This window comes from Rhinolophus sinicus, linkage group LG15, assembly GCF_036562045.2.
Source record: "Rhinolophus sinicus isolate RSC01 linkage group LG15, ASM3656204v1, whole genome shotgun sequence".
Lineage (NCBI taxonomy): Eukaryota > Metazoa > Chordata > Mammalia > Chiroptera > Rhinolophidae > Rhinolophus > Rhinolophus sinicus.
Window position 1 is genome coordinate 16,902,365 of NC_133764.1, and position 25,341 is coordinate 16,927,705.

The following is a 25,341-nucleotide window of genomic DNA, read 5'->3' on the forward strand; positions in this document are numbered from 1 at the left end:
ACACACGCGGCCAGTCCGGTGGCTCAGGTGGTTAGAGCTCCATGCTCCTAACTCCGAAGGCTGCCAGTTCGACTCCCACATGGGCCAGTGGGCTCTCAACCACAAGGTTGCCAGTTCAATTCCTCGAGTCCTGCAAGGGATGGTGGGCAGCGCCCCCTGCAACTAAGATTGAACACGGCAACGGCAACTGGACCTGACCTGGAGCTGAGCTGCACCCTCCACAACTAAGATTGAAAGGACAACAACTTGACTTGGAAAAACTTCCTGGAAGTACACACTGTTCCCCAATAAAGTCCTGTTCCCCTTCCCCAATAAAAACCTTTAAAAACACACACACACACACACACACACACACACACACACTATTACATTTCTCTGTCACTCTAGAAACTTTTGGAAAATGACTGACGAGCCAATTTGATATGGATCTTTTAGGTTCTAGTGTGTGAACACATTTCGGAAGGTTTTGAATCTGCAAAACAATCTAATGGTTTTATTGACATCTATACCTTTGGTGAAAATATCCCTGTTTCTTGGAGTTTAGACTCTTTAAATATTGTATCTTTTAAGTTAAAAATGCAGATGAAGGTCAGTTATTGTGACAATGTCTTCCTTTGTCATTGGGTTAAATATCTTTTACCTCTCTATACTGAGTTGTTTCCTTCATCTTAAAAATGTGATCAGATATTCATCAGACTAAAAGAAATTAAAATATAACTTAAAAATACCATTCCATAACCTTGCTTTCACCTCAAACTATAATTTTATTTTGATTTCTTGAAAGACCAGTGTGTTTACTGCCTCCTTTGTCAACTCCCATTCACTCCTCAACCCATGAAATCTGACTTTTGCTCCCTCCACCAAACTGCTGCTTTTGTTGACATTGCCAGTGAATATACAACCTAACAAGTGAATGAGCGTACCCGAGAGGAATAACCTGTTAGGAAGGAGCGTCTCTGCTACTATGACCAGTAGGTTTTACAGAGAGAATGGAGCCTGTCAGTTAATCCAGCAAGTCCTTTAAAAATGGAAGCTGGTTAGCAATTCTCATAGATTGCTGTGATGATGAAATTATATAGAATTCAGTCACATAGTTTGGCACAATGCTTAGTACATAGTAAAGGTTCAACAAATGTGATTTACTATTGTTAAGAACCATTACAACCTTTATAAGAGGGTGAATAAAGCATTAACCAGAAAGCTCTGAGCGATGATGAGAATAGGCTTTGCAAGTCGAGTGAACAACATCTGCAAATGCAGACCAGTAAAGAACACACCATGCAGGGAGAACATTGGGTAGTTTGGTGGGCTGAGGGCCAGTTTTTCATCTCTCATCTGTTTCCCCTGCTTTACTGTGAACCGTTTAGTATGTAATTATATAGTCTCATTACCTAGCATGCATACAGTGCCTGGCCGAGTTGGCATTCACTGTTTTGGTATGCCTCTGTTTACCCATCTGTAAAATATGAACAAGACGTATAGCTCAGGTACAAACATGAATTAATATTTGGAAGGGGCTTTGAAAGCCTTGTGTTGAAGTTTCAGTATAGGAAATTCAATATTCTGTTTCCCTGTGTTCCTTTTTTTACTATTACAGTGTTTTTCTCTAAATTCTTAGTACTAATCAGTATGCCCGTGTAAAAGTGTAAGCAGCTATTCTTTTGTAGTTAATGCTTTAGTTTGACTGACTAAAGTTCTTTCCTCTGAGATTTTAAGAGCAAGGGTCCTTGGGGAAAAACATGGCTACCCCTTATGATTTTGGATGCCGAGCAAAATTCGAACTCCTTCTGAGATGTGAACTTAATGATTAATTGAGAATTGAGTTTTAAATGTGTATTTAGGTCCCACTTTGGATTACATTCAACTTTAAAGAATTTCAGAATGGAGGGTGAGGGAGCTATTGTTTCTGTTACAATTTCATTGACTGTTTAATCATCTACCTCTGTTCTAGTAATATCTAGAATAAATTACTCCTGGTAATATAAGAAGAAAAGAACTTTCTTTAATTGCAATTCATTCAGTGTTAGCTAAATCTGTCACTAGGCTCCCACTCAAAGCCCAGAATTTTCTGTGACATGAAAAGCACCATAATTATAAGTGATTTTCAGCAATCAATAAATGTCACTAAGAACTTTATTTTTAACAGTCACTTATTATGTCTTCCTATTTGCTCAGTTTTTAAAAATGAACTTGGACATATTTTTATCTAAATGATTAATTTAATCTAATTTTAATAAGTATTTTTTTCTTTAGAAATTTTTGTGGGAATTGTGTTGAGGCAGTAATATTTTGCATTTCCCAAAATGGGATTGCTATTTTTAACTCAACACAGTCCTTTTCCTTGAAGACTTTCCTTTTGAAAGGCAATATGCTGTCATTGAAACTGTCTACATTCAAGCTTAGTTTTCTCTGAATCTGTTACTTTACCTATAAAATTATGAAAACATCAGCCAAAAGGAGTAATTACCATTAAATTAGACCACTTTAGGCGAAGTACTTTACAAACAAATCATAAATAATGTAATTTCTGGTGATAGAGTCATTGTAAAATGTCTATAAAACAAAAAGATTTATAGTCCATTCTAGGTTATGTGGAAAGAGCACTGGTATTGGAGTTACAGAACTGTGTTTGCATGGAATGCATGACCTTAAAAATTGCATTCATTCTTTGAGACTCCCTTCCCTCTTCCTTAAAAAAAAAAAAAAAATTAGCATGCTTATTGTGAGGCATAAATAATACATACATCTGAAAACACCTCAAATCGTAAGTAAAGTACTATTGCATAACTATTATATCACAGTAGTATTTTATTAACAATGAATGTCTTTTGTTTTAGTTTTTATGGTCAGCTTTAGCAGAGCATTCTCCTAAGATAAGAGAATGTAGGTTTGTGAGGGGGACTATAAAAATCTTTTAAAAGTATTTCTCTTCTAATTATTTAATGTACTCATTTTATTAGGGATGCTTGTCAACCGTAAACAGTTTTCCAGCTTTGGGCTTAAATCATGGTGAGAAGGGAATTATAAACAAAGCATTTTTATGAACTCTCCACAAAAGGATGGAAAAGTCAAAGGTGATATAGCTGCTTTACAAGTGACTACGTGAAGATAAATTTTAGAGGAACTGGTCTTTTCTTTTTTCATTTGTTAGATACCTTAAAGCAAGAGCTTAAACAGTAATTAGGCTATCAAGTCTAATTGTTGTTTTCTGTAAGTATACTACGGAGGTTCTTAAGTATCTAAAACCAGTTGATATCCTTCCTCATTGAGATTTTTAGACAAAATATGAACCAGAGATTTTTTTCAACATTTTATAAAAGAAGTAAATGTGCAGATTAAGTTGTACAGTAAACACCCAAATCCCTCCTGGATTCACAATTAACATTTCGCTGTACTGTATTGGCTTTGTCAGATACCTACTTATTTATCCATCCCTGGGCTAGAAGTTTGTAAGAGGAAAAATCTTTTAATTACTCTTTTATATGTATTTCATATAGCAACCTTAAGAAATAAAAAAAAAAAGTTAAATGCTTTATAAGTGGTAATTTTCTGAATTTTAAAGAAAAATATACCGTATGCATAACATAAAAACATGAATGGAAAGGTGAACACCACGTTCAGGAGAGAAGTTTCATGTACAGAGAGGGAAGGGCTCGTCAGAGAAGTTCTCAACTGTAATGTTTTATTTCTTAAAATCTGAAGGGTAAAGTGTTACAACATGTTAGTGCTGTCTACTGAGTATCTGGCTGTTCCTTACCCTCTCTGTTCTTCGCTGTATGTTTGAAATATTTCACAATTAAAAATTAAAAGAAAGATTTGCTACTTTGTTTTCTTTTCCCCTGGCAAAGTGTTTTTCACTTCACTTAAGATCCTTTGTCCAGTTGGCCTTCCCGCTGAGGTGGATTGAATAGAATCTGACAACACCGGTATCTTTTCTCAGTTAGTTGATGTACTAGCTAAAGAATGATAACAGAATGCCCCCTTTCTACTAAGGAGTGAGGAGTCTAACTTCTGCATACTTCTTGCTTTTGCCTAACCCAGAGAGAAAAAACTTCCCGTATTGTACTTAAATTCCTGGAAGCTATTTGACATGGTTGTTGATAAGTATATAATTGTATAAAGTATGTAATTTTGCATGTTCACCTGATGTTAGAGAAGAAAGACATGGAAAGTGAAATATGGCCAGGGAAGCTGATACGTGAAAACTTGGAGAGATAATATGCTGCAGAGCCAAGGGCCTGGAAACTTGACGAGTCTAAACAAACTGCATAGTACCAAACTGCTTGTGAAAGGGCTGAATCAATCCTGCTGCGATTTGAACTTTTGGCTCCTGAAAGTCTAGGGCAGGCTTGAAAATAAAAATAAAGCCCTTGCCTACTGGGTTGTGTTCCAGACCCTCTACTGGATTCTCTGTAGGAAGGAGGCATCTATCTAAAAAGCAAGAGGCAGCAGGAGAAAGATGAGGCAGTGAAAACGGAGTCTTAGGGGCTTCTCCCTATATCAGGTGTGAGAGAGTGAGCTGCCAAGGAAGAGAGAACCTCCATCATTAATGTATTGATTCCTTCAGGAAATATTGATCGAGAGCCCTCAGAAAAATACGGTGGAGTGTGGTGTAAAGGCCTGCCAACCACCAGAATATATTTAGTGCTCAGGACTTGCCTAGCACTGCGCTAGGCTCTACGGTGTCTACAAAAGGGAGTTACCGTGTCTGATCTGCTCCAGCAGAAAGAGAAGTTATGTGGCATAAAACAGAGCATAAGACTTTGCATAATAATATAGATTATAAATTCTAAAGGAGCTAGAAAAGTGCTATAGTATACTATAAACCAGGAATTGATCACTGGACTTCATCAGAAGACCTAAGTTCAAATCCTAGCTCCGACACTTACTATGTGTAAACTTGGGCAGGTCCCTTAATGTCTGAGCCTCGGTTTCCTCGTCTGTAAAATGAAGCCCATCTAGCTCTGCTTACCTATACACACGATTGTACTGAGAATCAAGTGAGGATGGATGTGAAAACACTATAGAGTTTCTAATTATTGGAAGAGCTAGAAATGAACTAGGCCTTGAAAAATATGTTTTACATGGATAATCTTAAAGGCTGGATAAAAGTGGTCGCAGAGAGGAAGTAACTTGGACAGAGAAGAATGAGACTTGGATATGAGAGGATAGGATAAAAACCACCTAATTATCGCCAAGATTTGTTTGGAGAGAATGGATGAAAAATAGTTACTTGTGCCATCATGACTGGATTATGGTAGGATTTAAATTGTGGAGGATACGTAGACTAGAAGTGTTTGGACTTGATCTTAAAGGGAATAAGGAACTATTTGGGAGTTTTGAGCAGGTAGTTATTATAAAGGTACATAACTCGTATTCGTTTTGATAATTAGTATCTAACAAAGTGCCTGGCATACAGGTATTCAAGGTTAGTCCAACTGAATTCAGTTAATCTGTCAACAATATGTAGGATGAACTGGACGCAGCTGAGCCTGGAGTCTAGCCTTCTTACCACCTAGATATTAGTCTGGTTTATCTTTTTCTTTAACTGTAACAAGGAATGATAACACCTATCCAGCTAATATGTTGATTTCAAAATAAAATAAGATGATTATGCCATCATTATCCACAAATACATTAAATGCTTCCTTCATGTAGGATGTTATGTAAAAAAAAAAAAAAAAAAAAAAACTAGGGAAACAAACAAAAAAATCTATAGATATAAGTGCTTTGAAAAATGTCTTGTGAGGCATATTAGTTTGAAATACAAAGTTCTCTGGGATCTTGTAGTAAGAGTGTGGTGGTATACAACAGCCAAAAGATAATCTTACTGCTGTATTTAGTACTGGCTTAGGTCCCCATTATTGTCAGGACCTGCTAGGCATAGCTAAGATCAAGAGGAGAAACCGCCAGGCGCAGTAAGGTAGGGATTTGAGGCCTTCAGATGTTCTTCCTATTGGCAATAGACCTTTTAAGACTTAACCTGTTCTGCAGTGAACCTCCGTCATCATGAAGACAGTGTAGAACACTGGTTAAGAAAACAGGTTCTGGAGCCAGAATAACTGGCTGCGTTTGAAATACTGCTGTGTAACCTTGGTCAAATTATTTAACCTCTCTGAGCCTCATAAAGATAATGATGGGATCATGTGGTTGTTTGTGAGAATTAAGTGAGATATAAACTCTTAATGGAAGATCTGGTACACAGTTAACGTTAGCTCAACAAATGTCAGTTACTGTTTTTATTTTCAAGAACTCAGCTCCTCTAGCCTCCATTTTTTGTTACTCCCAAATTCACTTCCCATTTTTATACCTCTGTTTCACCCCATTCCAGGGTGAATATGCTCTACAGTATTAGCATCAAACAAGATCTTAAAAATATATTATGAATTTTAAAAATTACATAATCTTCAAAGTAGTTTAAGTTTTACATATATTTAGTTATAGTTCTAAGTGATTCTTGGAAATCAATAATCCATAGTACAGTTCTTCATAATATTATTCTTTGTAATTCAGTGTTTTTCTAGTTTCTCTCTGTAAAGATGGTTTACTTTTCTAACATATATATACATATATGTATATATGTGTATATTTAGTTTTCAATGCAGTATGTAAAAGATGGGGTGCAGAAGAGGATCTTGGGCCCTGAGATAATTTAATAGGTCACAGGGTGGGAGGAGACCCTAAGATTCCATGGGAAAATTAAAAACTAAACCTTTTAGGAGGGCAATTTTATAATAGCTACCAATTCCTAAGATGTTTAAAATATTTTAACTAACTGCCAATTACATCTCTAGGTATCCATCCAACAAATGTATTCACCTGTATGCACAAAGATTGTATGAAAGCATTCATAGTGATATTGTATATAATCATAAAGACTGAAAACTTAAACATCCATCAATAGAAAGCTGTTTAAATAAATTGTATGTAATTGTAAAATAGAATACTATGCACGCCTTTAAAAGAATGAGGTAAATTATATAAACATGCTCATGTCCAAGATATAGTGATAAATGAGGGGAAAAGCAAAAAGCAAAATAATATGTGTATATAGTTCTATGCATGTGTATGTGTGTTTCTTAAAGGGCAGCTACAATATATCAATGTTTGCATATACAAGGAAAATTTCTGGAAATATTAGCAGTCATCCCTGTGAGTAGGATGATGGGGATGACAGGAGTGACGTTTATTTTACCTCTGAACACTGAAAAAAAAAAAAAGTTTTAATAATTCAGCATGTGTTACTTTTCTTATTATTTCTTTAAAAATAAAATGTTTAAAGAGATAGAATGGGGATTAAATGGTTAAATGTTTTGTACGGTGTGTTGGATGTGAAAAGTGATCTACAAATGCCTATTATTTTTACTAAACAATAGAGTGCGGGGCTTTTGTAACCTGAAGAAAGCAGCATTTCAGCATCTCTTCCTACTGGAGCATATGGTGGTTAAGGCCATGGAGGATGAATGCCTTAGAGATTGCCTCTCCTGGAGTTGATATGCAGATCTTTTTAGTATTCCCCATTGCTCTTATGGTGGAAAGTTCCATGGAAAGAAGTGGAAGGGCTCAGTGATATTGTTCCATCCAGTGTTTAAAACTATTGTCAGATATTCTTTTAAATAAAACTATTAGCCACATGGTGATTGCAAAACATGATTGCTTTTAAGAGCCTTTGTTTACATACAGTGTTTGGTTTATTCTATTGTGTGAAGAGTACCTTTGACTAAGTGTAGTGAGATACCTCTTGGACAAGTTTGAAAATTAGGGGTATTATCTTGAGAGTTTTATCCTAGCGTTTTACAGATTAACAGGAGACAGAATGTTTTGCTACTCCAGGTAACAGGCTTTTTGTTTTGTAACTCTTTAAAGTGTTGGTTTTCTCCCTTTTGACACTCAAGGGATTAATTTACTGTTGATTTCCCTAGATCATATCCCCTTAGAGAAAACATAAAAATACAAATAGATCTTCTGACCGGTGTAACAATTTTTTCTTATAACTAAGTATTTTTTTAAATAAAGTTATATACGTCAATGCTATTATTTTAAAGCTTAAAAATAACAAAAATCCAGTGAACCTGGCAGATCTCACATTATAGGTGGCAATGTTGAGTTTATACAATTAACTACCTGGCAAACAATAAAGATTCGCTGGATGAAATGGTGGTATGCAGGGGAAGTTTGTATGCATTTTAATTTTCATTCATTTATCAACTTCTCAAACCCCAAATACAAATACAACCAGCTTTCTGTTATTGGAAGCTGATTGACCAATTTATGGAAGATAATAATGAAAATTTAGTGCGATCTTTTTCACATAGCACTTTTGTCTATGTATCTTAATAAAACTGAGGTAAACATTACCATCCCCACTTTAAGATGAAAGAAACTAGCACTGGGACAGATGAAGTTTTGTTCATGGACAAAGTAACTAGAATCTAGGGCTTCTGATATTAGACTCTGCTATTTTAGTGTTGCCCATGTTAGCTATTTTTCAGATTGATGGAAAATAGCACAGAGGATTATTTCTAGTCAGCATCTTCACTTTCTCAGTGAATAAACTAAAATGCACAGTGGACTTTACCTTAAAGTTGCCAGACAGATTTCTTCAGAGTCCCTCTGTCCCCCCAACTCAGTCTTCCCCCCACCCAACCTCCCCTCTCTCTCAGCTCTCTTAAATGACCTGAAGAAAAGCACTTGCGTCTTTTCTGTTACTGTGTTTCCCCGAAAATAAGACCTAACCAGAAAATAAGCCCTAGCATGATTTTTCAGGATGATATTCCCTGAACATAAGCCCTAATGTGTCTTTTGGAGCAAACCTTAATATGAGACCCAGTCTTACTTTCAGGGAAACACGGTAGGAATTTTTACCTCAGAGAAATAGTCAAAAGATAAGATACATGGAGGAGTTAGAAAAGCAAAAAAAAATAAAATTAAAAATAAAATTTGTTACAGTCATGCACTCTTATCTAAGATTCTTCACCAGAGACTCCAACTCTCTGATTTTATTCCTGAAGGGGCAATCCTGACCTTTCTCTTAACTTTCTTAAGCTTACAGAGCCATTAAGTCCAAAGAGTAGATTTTTGTGCCAGGCATTCGTTTAAGTACTTTACATGTATTAACTTAATTTATCCTTACAATAACTTCATATATTAGGTACTAATACTGAGCCACAGATTAACTAACCAAGTTCACAGCTCATGGTGGCACTAAGATTCAAACCCAGCCTACTAATTTCAAGACTAGCACTTTTAACTGCTCAGCTCTACTGTTTTGAACTAGACGACTGTTTATCTTAAGTGGATAAATGCATTTTTCAGGTTGTCCAGATTAGATGAAATTCCTTTCCTAAGCTTCCCAACTGTCATAAAAAAACAGATTTGGGGACATTGCCTTTGGGTTTTATTATCCCATTTTACAGATGAAGTTAAGTGACTTGGCCAAAATCTTAGTTTATTAAGTGGCCATGTTAGAACTAGAACTTGGTTTCCTCTGGTTTCTAGCACACTGTTTTTGGCACTATAAACTAACAGTCACTTTTCAGCTCATTAGCTACCATTGGTTCAAGGGATCCACCCATGTTGAAATTTTGTTACAGCAGCAAAAGCATGTCCACATCCTTCACTCACATTTTAGTGCACCTTTGTGTCTTTCCTGTAATACATTTAGGTCAGCACGTAAGTCAATGATTTTATATGGTTTTACAGTGTTTATACCTCATGAAGGACATGTGAAGAAATAGTAATGGAACTCCCTTATGGATGTAAGGGACATCTATTACTTTAAATTTTTTTTAATGCTTTCACCTATAATTCCATAAAAATTTTAATTTGGTTATAACTAATACTGTCAAGAGCCAAATTAACATTTTAGGATATTCATATTTCTGAGCCTTGAAGTAGTAAGCAAATAACATGACAAAATCCATTTCAAATCTAACTCAAGCCAAGAGTGTAAGGAAATGCAGCAATTTTTCTTAAGGGACTTTTGAGCAGGTTTTTTTTTTTGTTTTTGTTTTTTTAGAGAAAGCCCCTTCTGACTTCATGTGGAGTAGAAAACTAGCTTAGTTTATTTCATGCTGCTCAATCTAATTTGGAATCATTTTTGAAGTCTTAGATGCTTGGGTACAGAGAGCTTGCTCCCTAGAGCCTTGTTTCCTGACAGTGGAGGGTAAAGGATTAAATTGAGCTGAAACTAAATTGATTGACGTTTTGACACTGCAGATTGTGAAAAGAAAGGGAATTTGTTCAACTTTTTAAAGCTGTAGCAGAAAGAACTATTTCCTTAAAGGTACCCCAGTTTGCAAAGATGATTTAATTTTTTTCTTAAAAAACCAAGAGGCATGTTCTAGCACTTTTCCAATTTCCTATATTACAGCTCAAAGTGAGAATTTAACTTTGAAAAGCTTTTGAAAAGGCCTGGACAGGGGTGTTAAAATAGTCTCTCTCCTTCGATGAACAGGCACTGACAGAGGTCTTTTGAGGGGAAACAAAGGACTATGCACTTCTGGGGTGTCACTATAGGAACCTGTTTACAAAAGACAAGTATACATATTTATGAAATCTTTATCTCTAGCATTTTTAAGTGGAAGAGAGATTAAGTGTGAATTGAATAAGATACATTTCCTGCTGACTTCTTTTTCAGTCAGATACAGATGATTACCATGCCATCATCTTTCCTAAAGGGCATCATTTGGTGTTGACTTCAATAAAATCCCATCTCTGCTGTGTCATGAAAGGAACTGGACTCACCTTAAGAGTGCTGTTCTAAACGGCCTGCTCCCTTTTTTGATCACTGCAGGAGGTTGTAATAAATTACAGCCTGGAAGAAGTTTCAAACTGGCAAGTTTTCCAGATATTTAAAGCAATTTATTTTGGGGTGTATCAGCAGATTTTTTTCTCATACTGCCATTTGGGTGCCTGCTGACGCAGCCTGAACAAATCTTTCAAACATTTTCCCTCCTAGAGATGGACGAAGATGATGATGCACTGACTCCAAGATCCAGACCTTTCATTAACTCTTTACTTGCCAATTGGTTCCTTCCTTTAATAGATCCGTAGGAAACTTAGATATCTATTTCCAGAATGAGTTTGCAGTATTTCAAGTCCCTCAGTGCCTTGGCAACAACTCTAAGTTTTATGGAAGAATCAGCTCACAAAAGAGTGAGTCTGGTTTTAGGCACAGAATTTATAGTTTAGGTTATTTAATAACTAGTATTTTGAGACTTGCCAAACTTCCCAATAGGAAAAGAGATCTGCAAATGTATATGAAACAAAGACTTACAGCACATGTTGAGTCTTACAGTGACTTCTTTCTAATTTCAGTTTCTCTTCTAATTGGATAGTGAAATCATTTTTTAATTATTAATTTTCAGCTGTGGAATTCCTAAGGCAGCTTTATTGATGTATATTTCAGTCAAGTATTCAGAAAAGTTAAAAATACTGGTGCCTAAAAATGTTGGTTCTGACAAGATTGGAAGCACAAGAGATAAGGGAGCTAACTTTTATTGAGTGCCCTCAAGGGGTCAGCCCCTTCTGTAAGCCACCACATAGTGGGTGGTGGAGAGGAGTTTCTCATTTTACAAAGAGCTGGTTTCTGGTTAGGTGGAAGGCACTGCTCAGTGAGTTGTTAGCAACACGAAAAAGGCTTAAACTCATGAAGGCATCAGGGAATAGGGTTTGGTGGGAAAGGCCCTAGATCAGGAATCATAAAACTGGAGTTCCTATCGAAGTGACATCAAACGACGTCATCTGGCTAAACCCTGGATGTTTATACATCTGTAAAGTGAGGATATCATCTCTCCTGTCTTCCTCTCTAGATCACTTGGCACCATGTAGTTCTCAAGCACAGCTGCACACTGGACTCGCCTGGGGAGTTTTGAAAAATACTGAGCTCTAGATCCCAACCTCCAGAGATTGCGATTGATTGGTCTGGGGTGCGGCTGGACCATTTTTTATTTTTTTTTTACTCTCCACAGGTTATTCATGCGCGCAGCTAAAGCTGTGAATCCTTGGTTTGGACGATGGTTAGGAAAGCCCTTCGTAAATTTATTCACGAGGGTTAGCAGATATTTTCGACCCTGTAGTTTTTTGGGTGTTTTTTTTTTCCATCATAACTTCAAATGTTTTGCTTTGAAAAAATCCAGCGAATCTCTGAATTTCCCGTCTTTACTATGTAAGAAGCCGCTGATGAATATTTGCTGCATTTTTTAATGTACACCCTTTAAAAATTTTAAGATCATTTGAAAAATGGAGTTTGTTTTAAGATTCAATGTATATAGAGCTAGTTAAGAGGCAGGACCTTTCTGCTGAAACATTCCCAAGAAATGCTAGCCTTTCTTGCTCACCCAGCTCGCCTCACTCTTTAGCCCAAACCACGGAGTCTGGGGGCCGATTCTTGCCCCCCAGGTCCGGACACACACAGCTGGATCCAGTGGGTGCCACGAACTCCGGGGCGGGGCGGCGGCAGGGCCGACCCACCGCGCCCGCCCGACCCACCCCGTAGCGGCGCCCCGCCCCGGACGCGGGTTGGGGCGGGCTGCTGGCGGCGCCCGGCTGCCGGGACTTCACAGCCGAGCCCCAGGGCTGCGGCGGCTGCCTTCGCGCGACCCGGCGGGCCCAGCTCGGCCGCCGGGAGCCCGCGCTGCCCGCGCCTCCTGCCTGGCGGAGCCCAACGCGATCGCCTCGTCCCCGAGCCGGGCCGGGGTCAGGATGCGGACCTGTGCGCCTTGAGCCGGCCCCATGACCCTGAGCATTTTGACCCGCGAAAGGAAGGCGCCTCCCGCCTGCACCTGCAGCCTCAGTGGCCCCGACATGATCCCCTACTTCTCCGCCAACGCGGTCATCTCGCAGAACGCCATCAACCAGCTGTGAGTGCACCGTGCGCCCTCCCACCCTCCGCGAACCCTCGGAAAGTTTGCTTTTCAGCAGTCGCCTTCCCCAGCATCCTGGCAAGCAAGCGAGGGCGAAAATGCACCCTGCGTGCTTGGAGGTCTCGGGGTGCCCGGGGGCGGTCGTGGGGTGGAGGTGTGGGGTAGTTATTGGAGGCAGACAGTGTCCCCAAGGGGTGAGCGGACAGAATAATCCTTGGCGAGAATTTCTGGTAGACTTTGAAGGAATCTGAAAGTAGGCTCGTCCCAGGGAAGTTGTGTGTGGTGACCGAGTGACAGCCGAGCTGTGTGGCACTCGGGAGACTCGGGGTGAAGGGCCATCTGTAGATTCTGAACCGCCGGCCGGAAACGCTAGCACTCCCTTGAGGGTCCTGGATCAAGCCCCAGTGTTCTGTTTTCTAGTTTCAAATAAGTTTGCATATGACCATAGGTTTCTGGTATAAGCCGTTCACACAAAGGCAGTCAGTTCATTCTTTGCTCCCACTGGTTGTAGTCTGGAGTTATTTCAGAAAACTGTATTTCGGTAGTTTGGCTGTTGTTTTTTGTGGGTGTTTTTTTGTTTTGTTTTTTTCTTTTTGTCTCCCCGTTAATAATACGTGCTCACAACCCAAGCCTGCATGTATGTACACCTTCATACACTGAAGTGCAAGATTCAGGCGCATCTTTAAATCATTTTTAAAGTCCCTACGTCGAGTTGTTGTCCTTCCTTTTTAACATTTGTGGTTTAGCCATTTCTGAGAACTCTGCAGAAGCTTGTGGTTAATCTCACCTCCCAGTTATAAAGTGCAAAACGGAGGAACTCCTGTCTATTCAAGTTGCATTCTTAGACCCGTGGAGTGGTTTAGGGTTACTTTCAGATAGCAGCAGTTTGGTCTTCAGAGTGGCTTCTGGAGAGTCACCTACTGAGGTTTTTCCAGACTCCTGGCATTTCAGCAACCCTTCTGTCTTCCTCCCAGGTCAGCACTGAAGAACTTTTTAATTTAATGTCCAACAACAGAAACTTTCCATTATCTCTTATTAAAGGTCCCAACAGTAGCATGTAAAACGATTTTGTAGCTAATCATACATCTACTTTATTATTTTAATTAATGGTTTGCACGCTTACCAAACCAAATTAAACTCATTTGGGTTTCAGCTTTTTTCCTTTTGTGTAGATTCATGGTGGAGCGCCTAAAAAAATAGCGCCCCCCCAAAAAAATGGTTTTACTCCTCAGTACTGTAAACTACCAAGTTAAATCAACTGCTTGTTTGTATTTTCTCTTAAAGAAAAAGGTCAAATGGAGTGAAAGAGGAGAAAAAGAGTGAACAATCCGAAACTGGATAACCAATGTCAAAATAACAGTATTAACAATACTTTAAAAAGAAAACGGGCAGTGGGAGCAACCCACATGCCCATCAGTGGATGAATGGATAAACAAAATGTGGCATATAATACAACTGACTATAATTCAACCTTAAAAAGGAAGGAAATTCTGACATATGCTATAACATGGATAAACTTGGATGGATTCTATTCTAAGCGAAATAAGCTAGTGACAAAGAATAAATACTGTATGATTCCACATATATGAGGTACCTAGAGTAATCCAGTTGCCAGGGGTTGGAGAAGAACAGGAAGTTTGTGTTAAATCGGTACAAAGTTTCATTTGAGGAAGAAGAAAAAGTTCTGGGAATGAATGGTGGTGATGGTTGCACAACAATGGATATATTTAATGCCACTGAACCGTAGGTACACTTAAAAATGGTTAACATTGGCAAATTTTATGTATGTTTACAATTTTTAAAATGATTAAACAGAATTTAAAAGGCAGAGCTTCTAAGCTTTGTGTGTGTGGGTTTTTTTTTGGAGGGAGAAAGTTTTGAATTTTGCTTCCTAGTGTAATCAAATAAGTCCAGATTTCTTTTTTTTTTTATTTAATTTATTGGGGTGACAATTGTTAGTAAAATTGCATAGATTTCAGGTGTACAATTCTGTAATACATCATCTATAAATCCCATTGTGTGTTCACCACCCAGAGTCAGTTCTCCTTCCATCACCATATATTCGGTCCCCCTTACCCTCATCTCCCACCCCCCACCTCCCACCCCCCTTACCCTCTGGTAACCACTAAACTATTGTCTGTGTCTATGAGTTTCTGTTTCTCATTTGTTTGTCTTGTTCTTTTGTTGTTTTTGGTTTATATACCACATATCAGTGAAATCACATGGTTCTCTGCTTTTTCTGTCTGACTTATTTCGCTCAGCATTACACTCTCAAGATCCATCCATGTTGTCACAAATGTTCCTATATCATCTTTTCTTACCGCCAAATAGTATTCCATTGTGTATATATACCACAACTTCTTTATCCATTCATCTATCGAAGGACATTTTGGTTGTTTCCATGTCTTGGCCACCGTAAACAAAGCTGCAATGCACATTGGAGCACACGTGTGTTTATCTCTAAATGTTTTCAGATTTTTGGGGTAGATACCCAGGAGCAGATTTCTTTTCCTACTAACTAGTGTCTTTGGGTAAGTCATTTGACTTTTGTTATTTCCACTGCAAAATGAGGATACAGAGGTTGCTACCCTAGGGGATCATAAGAGATCATATGTACAATAATGTTTTGCAAACTATAAATGCCTGCACAAGAAATGAGTTAACTGAAATTAAACAATAACTAATAGCTGCCATTTACTGACCACTTGTCACTGTGCAAAGGTTTAATGTATATGATCTCATTTAATCATCACAGCAACGCTATGAACTTATTTGTTCTCTTTACAGATAATGAAGCTGAGGCTTAGAGAAGTTAATTGCTCAAGGCCATATAGCTTGTAAATGACAAAACTGTCCTTAGAATCCAGATCTGTTTCCTGGGCAAGTGCTGTTAACCACTATAAAAAGGATATTCTGTCTTAGTAGTTTCAAGGTCACTTTTGAAACTTACACTCTTAGGAATTATCTTTAACTGCTGACATCTTCAACTTAGCAGCAAACATATTTGCTATACTAAGAATTTTGCTGCTAAGGTAGAGACAGTGTTTTAAAGGTTTGCAGAATATTTCTTTCATTTTTGTTTCTCTTTTACCATATTTTTTTCTTAAAAGAGACTTGCTAATGTCCTAATATTCGCTTATTCTAAAGTGCGTTTATTAGTATTGCTTTGGCCATCATTTTAATTTAGCATTTGTAGTCTTGCCCAGTTAGTTCATCATCATTTAAACATCTTTTGGGATCGTTCTGAATAAAACCCTAAATTTTGTTAACTTAAACATACGCATTTTTGGCACCTAACGCAGTTCTTAATTTGGAGTTCATGGTCACCAAGAGTTCTATGGATTGGCTCAGAAGGTCAATGAACTCCTTAAGGTTATATGAAAATGTTGGGTGGATAAATACATTTTTAAAGCAGATTCTCCAAGTCATATGATCTCATCATAGAAGGTTAAGAATCTCTTTCCTAAAGGGAAGTATTGTTTCTAAGGCCTGATACTGTAAAGCTCAACTGGTGTGAACATTTCCCTGTGGTGCCAGATACGTAAATAGCAATGACTGGTGTGAGCAACTGAAAGATTAAGACTTAACGGTCCCAAGTGAAGACAGACTCAGAACATTGTAAATGTACGTTTGACACTTAAGTACTCTTAGCCCAGTGGTTCTCTTGTCACTGCTGAGGACCCACTCAGAAGAGCTGTTTTTCCTTTTCTCCTTTGCGGCCTCAGATTTGCTGTGGGTTTAGAAACCAAATCTGTGAGAATTGTGTCAGTGAAAAGGCCAGATGAGATCCTAGGGGCTCTCCTATAGGGAAAGTTCATGACCTTTAAAGTATGGCCTTGGGAAACCTATTTTGGTGACTTCCCAGGCTCTCAGTCATTTCTTGGCTTTTAACTGTTATGTATTATACAGTTGAAATTAGAGAAAAGCTGGGGTGTTACTGTATTTTATTGGGAATTATATTGCCAGTTTTAGATTAAGGTCTCACTTTGCAAGTGTGGTGGTGGTTTTGACATATCAGTGAAGAACAGTATGTGGTTGAATTCACTCCAGAAACAAAGAATAGGTACTGTAAGAAAAGTGCTAACCCTACGAGGAAAAAATATGTGAGCAACCCAGAGCATAGCATCATCTAATCAAACTTCAGGAGTCTTGGATCAAACTGTTCAAATGATCGTGAAAAGTTCCATTTCCTTTAAGAGTCTATACATACTTTTTAATAAAACAGAATTCTGAATTTCTGAAAAATAAGGGAGCCTGTGTCATTTTTAGAGAGCCAACATTCAATCCCTGAGAAGTGGTCGCTCAGCAAGGGGGCAAGGCTTGTCTACTGTTACTGTTACATGTGAAATAAATAGCTTATCAAAAAATAGTTTGGAAGAGCATTTGAGATCTTGCTCCCCTGCATATGTCATCAGTTTGGCTCAAATAAACTTATAAAGTTTCAACAACAAAAAAATAGGTGGCTATTTTGATGTCCTCAAAAGTTCAGTGAAGGATCAAGAATTATTAGATAAAATGCAGGCAAAAGCTACCATTAAAACAATGTTCCCATTATGAAAACCTCTGATCAAAAATCTTGAAACTTAGGTACTTAAGAGATTGCTTGATTTGTTAATGAGGTTACCTTGAGCTTTTATCCTTGACCTCAAATACTTGTATTTATTTACTTGGTTTCATATGTGAGTTTGATTTCCTAGCTGCATATCAATGCTTTCTAAAGCTTAAAGCTCAGCAACAGAGGAGCATATTGAGATGGTTATCCAAAATGTACCTTTTCATGAAATTGAAAAGTGGAAACAGTTTTATTTTTGTGTTAAGTAATAATATTACTCGTGTTCTTTCAGTTTTGCTCTATAGTTATCCAAGTGATTTCACATGTGCTCATGTCTGAACTTAAGCTTGCATCAGAATCACCTAGACAGCTTATTAAATTTAAAACACCAATTGCTGCTCACACCTCCAGAGGTTCTGATTTTGTAGGTTTGGGGTGGGCCTGAGAATTTACATTTCTAACAAGTTCCTAGATGACGCTGATGCTGCTGGTCCAGCGACCACACTTTGGGGACCATACCCTTAAAGTATTCCTCTGAGGCATATTGGGCAAATTGTCATCCACATTTTGCAGAGTAATAAACAAAAAAATCAAAATGGTGAAGCGATTTTTTTTCTTTTTTGCCCAGGGATTACATGATTTGTTATTGGTAGAACTAAACTAGAACCAGCATTTCCTATCTTTTAATGCAGAGCTCTTAAGATCTGCACTGGAAGTCCTGAGATGTGTGTGTGTGTGTGTGTGTGTGTGTGTGTGTGTGTGTGTGTGTGTCTTTGTATACATATGAACATTTCTTTAGATAAATTTCTAGCAGTGGAATTTCTGAGTCGAATGGTATGTATATGTTAAAAATTTGATACATACTGCCAGGTTGTTTTTTAAAAAGGCTTTGCCAATTTGCTCTTAACCAGCTATAAGAGTATATATATATCTTTCCCTGTACCTTCACCAACCCTGGTAATATTAATAATGATATTAAGTAGCAGTTAATATCTTACAATGTGCCAGGCATTGTTTTGAGTCCTGTGCATATTATCTCATTCTCTCAACAGCCTTATGGTTAGATATTACCCTCAAGTACAGAGAAGAGGCACAGAGATGTTGAGTAACTTGTCTAAAATTACACAGCCAGGATGCGAACGCGGGGCCCCTGCTCTTAAATATTTCTCTATTTGCAATTCCCTTTTTACGATAGACGTTTAGCATTCTTTTATATTTTCATTGGTCTTTTTTATTATTCTTCTGTGATTTGCATACTTGTACTTTTGACCATTTTTCTTTTTGATGTACTTTGTATATTCTGAATATGTGGAAAAAATACTTTCTACCAGTTTATTGCATGTCTTTAATTTTGCATCTTGTTATAAAAGTTTTTAATTTTTATGTAGTAAACTCTTAACATTTTCTCTTATGATTTCAGAATTTTGTATCTTGCTTTAAAAAACCCTTCCCACCCACTCCTAAGATTATAAAAGTATTCTTTTATATTTTTTCTAATATGTCTATACTTTTAAAATATTTCACTCTTTGAAACATCTGGAATTTATCTTTATTTATAGTGTGAAACAGGGATCTAACTTTACCTTTTCTCCAAATGGATAATCAGTTATTCAAATATCATATGGTCCATTCCCACCTCACTGATTTGAAATGCTATACATATTATATATTAAATTCTAATAGATACTTGGGCTCTGCTTCTATACCGTAAGTCCTATTAATATATTTTTCTGTTCATACACTAATACCATACTATTTTACTTAATACAGATTTAGTGTTTGATACCTTGTATAGCAAGGCCTACTACCTCATTATTATAATTTTGTAATGTATTAGTTATTGCTTAGTATATTTTCCAAGGAAGTCTTAGAAACAGCTTATCAATTTTCACTTTTAAAAATCCTGTTGGGATTTTGATTGAAATTGTAATGAATTAGTTTGGGAGAGAATTAACAGCTTTACAAAATCAACCTTCCCAATAAGGAATGTGATATGTGTGTCTATTGATTCACTATGTTTAAAATGTCCTTCATTTAAATTTTACACTTTTCCTCATATAGTAATTAACACTTTTCTTCTTAGGTATATTCATGAGTGTTTCATAAAGTTTTTATTGCTCTTGTGAATGAGCTCTTCTTTCCCATGACATTTTCTGATTAGTCAGTCACTGTAGGTGTTTAATAAAACTGAAACTATTGCTCTTTTTTTTTTTTTTTATGAGACCACCTTGCTGAACTCTTATTTGGTCCTAATATCTAATAGATTTTTTTTAGTTGATTTTCTTGACTTTTCTAGGTGGATAATAGTATAATTTGTAAATGAGTTTTGCCTCCTGGTTATAACTCATTGCTTTGGCTAGGGCTCTAGTGTAATATTAAATAGTAACAATGCTAATAGTCTTATCTTGTTTTCCATTGTAAAAGGAATGTTTTTTATGTTTTGTAAATAGGCATATTGTGTGCTATAGGTTCTGGCATAGACCATTTATCAAGTTAACAGCATTTCCTATTCCTAATTTTAAAAGATTTTTACATTAGATATAGTTACTGAATTCCATTGAATGCTTTTTGGACGTCTACTGGAATGTATTTTTTTCCTCCAGTTACTGGTAATGCAGTGACTTATATTGAGTTGCTAAAGTTGAATCATGCTTACACACTGTTTGCATTATTTAACACATTGATGGATTTGGTTTACTATTATTTAAGGTTTTTGCACTCAAGTACTTGTTGAATCTTTGGTGCTATCTTTCTCCAGCTTATATCTGATTTGTGGAATGATTTAGGTGTAGTTTTCCATCTTTTTCTAGCTCTGAGACAGTTGCTTAGCAGAAATTATCTGTATTTTAAAAACCTAGAACCAAGGGATCATACTCCAAGTGTTACAATTTTATGATTATTATTATTTTCTTTTGCCTTTCAAATTTCTTTATTTCCTTGTTCTCATTGAACAAGCGTAATTGTCCGTGGTACTTTTAAAATCTGGATCTTGTCCTCTGCAAAATTAGGCAAATATAATTAGAATAGTTGATAATTCAGTGATTAAACCAGGCATGTATTTATGATTTAAAGGCTTTTTTGCTCTGGTTGGTAAAGAGACTAATATTAATATTTAAAAGAGGCATGAGATGTCTCTCTGATTTTAAATTAATACCAACGGTTTTTGTGGTTATTTCTGATCCTTGAATAGAGAATGCAGCCTTAAAATGTGGAATTTTTTTTTAAGGGTGATCAAATAAGTTTTACATCTGGTGAATCTTCTAGGCGTTATGGCCTTCAAATATGAAGAAAAAGTTAATGATCCACTGTCAGCATATAAAGATGCATTTGTGTTTTCATAAGCAGTGATCACCTTGTGGGGCTTCATCCCCACTTGTGCTTGTTTGGAGTAGAGCAGTGATTGGCTGGGAACCCAAGGGGGAGGGGTGAGACGAGAGCTCTCAGCTTTGGCCTCATTGGAGCCATGCTTTTAAGAGTAAATCTGCACAATGCAGGGGAGCAAGAACGATGAGGTTGTGATGTGCTCAAGTCAGAATTTCTTTTTGATCAAACTAGAGTGGATGTTTTTTCTAAATGACTGCTCTCTGGCTTGTGTAGACACTCCTGAAATTAGGCAACCTCTTTAGACTACGCGGAGAGACCACTGCTCTAAGCCAAATAATGAAGGATGTTGTCGTTCTGTTTCTAAGAGCTGTAGACCTTGGAGTAATAGAGAGCCTTCTACAGATTATCTTGCTCACATTTCTTCTTGGGTCTCTCCAGTAAAGTGAGTCCTCTTAATTACTATACGTTAAACTACCTTGGGCCTAAAGAACAGTGGTGTAGATGCAATCACATAATGTTTCTTAATTCCTAAGGTGAAAGCCAAAAAAAAAATTTTAAATGTTGGTATGCTCACTACTGGAAGATAGGGTTAGTTAGCTCTGTGTTGAATAAAGCAGGATGTTGCTGCCACTAACATCATTAGGTTTAACTTGAAGACATGTGCTAAGGACATCATGGCCTTTTTCTGTGTCCCTGTGACTTGGAAAGAATGTAGCAAATGATTTATAAATAGATTGCTAGTGTTGTACACCACGGGCAAATTTGGGCTCACTTCCTTTGTTGCAGGTGTGTGAATTGAGCAACCCTTGTTTTCTGCATTAATCTGTTTTTAGAGGGGTGGGACCCTTCTTTTAGTAACCTAAGGGACTTGGCATTAGTTATGTCGATTAAAGCAACAGAATCCAGAGGCTCGAATTTACTCTCAGATAAAGAAAAACACCTCAGTATAAGCCTATTCTAGAGTAGTTTTTTAAAAAGTTGCAATAGTTTGGTTTTCCAGATATAGAAGACATAGAATAATTTGATTTTTTGGGTGATGAGCTAGATGGTTCAAACTGTTGCTTATGTTTGTTTGGCAATAATATCTGCCTCATTTCAGAGAACTGTGGAGATCAAATGAGATAATAAGAAAACAAAAATTTCAGATGTCGTTGTTACTTTTACCATCTGTACTTAACGCTTATTGATAAAAAGTCATACGGACACTCATGATCCCTAACAGGAGATTTCAAGCCCTGAGAATTTTAATTATGGCTTTTATATTGCTTATCTTCTGTAGTGTCTATATCCTTAAAAGTCTATGCCACATATTCTTCTATTTGCAACCCAAGAAACGTTTTCACCAACCTTCAACACCTCACCAAAAGGCCGATTGGGTTTATGAGCTCAGCATTTTGTCCATGTGTCTCCTCTCTGCTGTTCTCTGAATTTTGTGTAATAAAAGCCAGTTGAGCTCCAGGCGGGATTAATTGAATAAGAATGTTTCTGATCTTTCTTCACCGATCTTGAAATAAGTATCAATATAACAGAGTTTTTAAGAGAGATGCCATTTCTTTGGGACTCACCTCTGTCCCAGGTACCTTTAAATTCTCATGTTTCCCCTAAAATTAATATACCCAGTTCTCATGAACACCAAACAATGTTTTCCTATTATATCATCTTTATTTTTGTGGGGAGCTTTTAGTTTGAGAAGTTGGGCATCTGTGGGAGATGTGAATTCTCAATGTAAATGCTTCTTTGATGTCCCTTTGGCCAAGTTTGGTGTAGATCATCCTGTCAATTCCACCTCTGTGATGCTCATCCCTCCCCCATAAAATCTCACACCCAATTCTTAGTATCAGATTTCTTAAATATTCTCTTTAAAAATTCTTGAAAGGTGTCTTGAGTCACGTATTCAGTATCTTCCTTGTCATTTATTCTTGTGGCTAACAGTCATAGTCTGGTGTTTAGGTTGAAACAGACCAGAGTTCCAATCAGAGTTTCACCACCTACAAACTGTGCAACCTTGAGCGTATTATATACAACCACCCATAAGCCTTAGTTTTCTCATCAATAAGATGGAGCTCATAATACCTATAAGGATTAAATGTAATATTTGTGAAGTACTATTAATAGTAAACACTCAGTAATGGGTAGCTAATATTTTTGCTCTTTTGACATGAACCAAAGTATAGGTGAAAGAATTGGATTCCGGAGTGGTATGCCAGTCTGATGGCAAAAATTCTATTATTTGCATCATTGTCATAATTGCACCTATTCTGGGCAAAGGGTGGGAGATAGAAGAAATACAAGATGGGTTCTGCAGTCAGGATGCTCGGTCTGTTTAGGATAAAGAAAGGTCAATAAAAGGATAAATAAGAACACAGTTTAGCACATGCCAAGTGCCAGATGAATGGTGCAATTGGTACTTTAAATAGGACAGAAAGGTATTGTAAATAATCCAATTAAATTAGTAAAGGCTTTATAGGAGTAGGAATTGAGCTGGGACTCTGACCTTTATTTCTGGCCCTCTTAAATGTCTTGATATGTGTGAACAGAGGTAAAGGTATTTAAGTGGTGAGAGAAAAAGAAGGATTAATGTGGCAGATGTTATGGCCACATTACAAATAGTTTTCAGTGAATGACTGCTACTAATCATTTGTGCTAAGAAGGGAATCTAGAAAAGCTTTTGTATATACCAGTGATGTTCTTTAGGAAACTGCTATGAGTATATTTTGGATATATTGTATGTGCAGAATTTTTATCAAGTTTTTTATCGAGTACCCTCTAAGTACACAGCACAATAACCAGCATTTGCAGACTTTACATATAGCTTATTTAGGGAGGCTGCCAATTTTACAAGGCTCTTACTGATTCAGTACCAGTGGCTGGAAGCATAATGTGAAATCACCACAGGCAGTGTAAGAACAGAAATCATTCAACTACCTGCTAGTGGCTTTATGGGTAAAAAAAGACAGAAAGCACATTCAAGTAATCCAAAGCAAAACCTTTCTCTGCTTCCTCCAGGTGCTTAGCTACTAGATATGGTTACATCAGCATCATGTGGTCGCAAGGTGGTTCCCATGGCTCAGAGGGCTTGTCGTACTTACCTTGGAGTGAGCTGTACAGGGAGGGGTGTGCTGCTTGCTGTTTTTCTTTGTTCTTACTGGCTTGGCTACCAGTTTAATGGCCTGGTTGCCAATTAATGGCTCAGCTTGTTTAGTGTTCTCTAAGCAATGTCCAGCTCCTTAGTGTCTAAGTCAAATACACATGGAAACCATCCTAGTGGACGTAGGTGTCTTTTACGCAGATAGTAAGCCTACAGTTATACATCAATTAATAAAAATCAAGAATTCTATAAATGCCACGTTATATGAAACCCAAATGATAGTTTAATGATATTGATTCAAAGAAGAGTTGCTGCACATACTAAAAACTTAACTGATTGTGCTTTATTCTGCTCTCCTGCATGAGAGAAATGGCAAACAGACTACAGAAGAGAAACTACATATGTGTTTTCACTTAGTGATTCTAACTAAAGGCATATAAACCCAGTGTAAATTTTTTTTCAAAATTAAAGAAAAACTGAAGATTATAGACTGGCTAGCTCTCTCTCTAATTTAAAAGATTAAAAGCCATTGTTGTTTTAATCATACATTTTTATTACCTCTTTGGGAGTACTTGAGTATATTTGCTGAGAACCCACTTTAGTCCTGGCTGTTACTAAATTGGGGGTGCTCTTCTTTGGTCAGTCTCAGTTATCATGGTAGATCACTATGCCCACGGTACTGGAATTCTTGTTGTTTTGTTGGCATTTTAGATGCTTGGAGAAATTCTGAGCGAGGCTATATGCTCTATTTGTCAGAAAATTAGAATATTTATTATGTTTTAAAAAATAATCTCTAGTCTCTTCCTCAATTAAAATCGACTAATAAATACTGAATACCAGTATTCTTCTTTATGGCAATTTTACAAATCAGCTTGGGGGAAATTTTCAAATGGAGAATCCCTTTCACTTTAAAAACTTGTCTGCCTTATGTACAGTATAGTTGATAATATCTCATTCTTTACTGCCCACTCAGCTTAAAAGTGAACTTGTCCTGGGTGATTTTTTTTCATGGAACTGGTCTTACTGGTAATTAAAAATCAACAAAGCAAAAAGTGTTGGCTGTTTTTAATATTTGTAGGTAATGCACGTTTATTATTTAAAAAACAAACAGAAAACACTGAGGCATTCCTCCACTCCACAAAAAGCATTACTCTTAATTTTATCTCCCAAAGATACTTACTGTTTGTTAACACCATCCAGACTTTGTCTGTGTACATATATACCTTAAAAAATGAGATTCTCCTCTATCTACTGCTTTGTAATCTGACTTTTTTTCTTTTAGCATATTGGGAACATCCTGCCATTGTCCTCAAATGCATTTGTTCATATTCTTTTCAAGAGTTGTTTGTTTTCCCCAGAACTGATTCAAATTCTGCCCTATTGTCGCACATTTTAATTGTGTCCAGTTTTCTGCAGTTTGTTATAAACAAAGCCTCACTGAATGAATATCCTTGTGCACATGTCCCTAAAGGAAATATCCTAAAGCTCACTTCTGGGATTGCTAGACCGAA

The 25,341-nt window shown here is 37.1% G+C and overlaps 1 protein-coding gene across 4 annotated transcripts in view; it reads left to right on the forward strand.

Moving 5' to 3' along the window:
- SSH2 (slingshot protein phosphatase 2) overlaps nt 1-25,341 on the forward strand; it is a 232,578-nt gene that overhangs the window by 120,351 nt on the left and 86,886 nt on the right. The window contains exon 1 of one of the 4 annotated variants that reach the window (XM_019739498.2): nt 12,514-12,863. The exons of the other annotated variants lie outside the window; for them this stretch is intronic. Within the exon in view, the coding sequence (XP_019595057.2) occupies nt 12,736-12,863 (128 nt within the window). The 5' untranslated portion in view covers nt 12,514-12,735. Of the gene's footprint in view, nt 1-12,513; nt 12,864-25,341 lie in introns of those variants that run through there. 4 annotated transcript variants of the gene reach the window in all.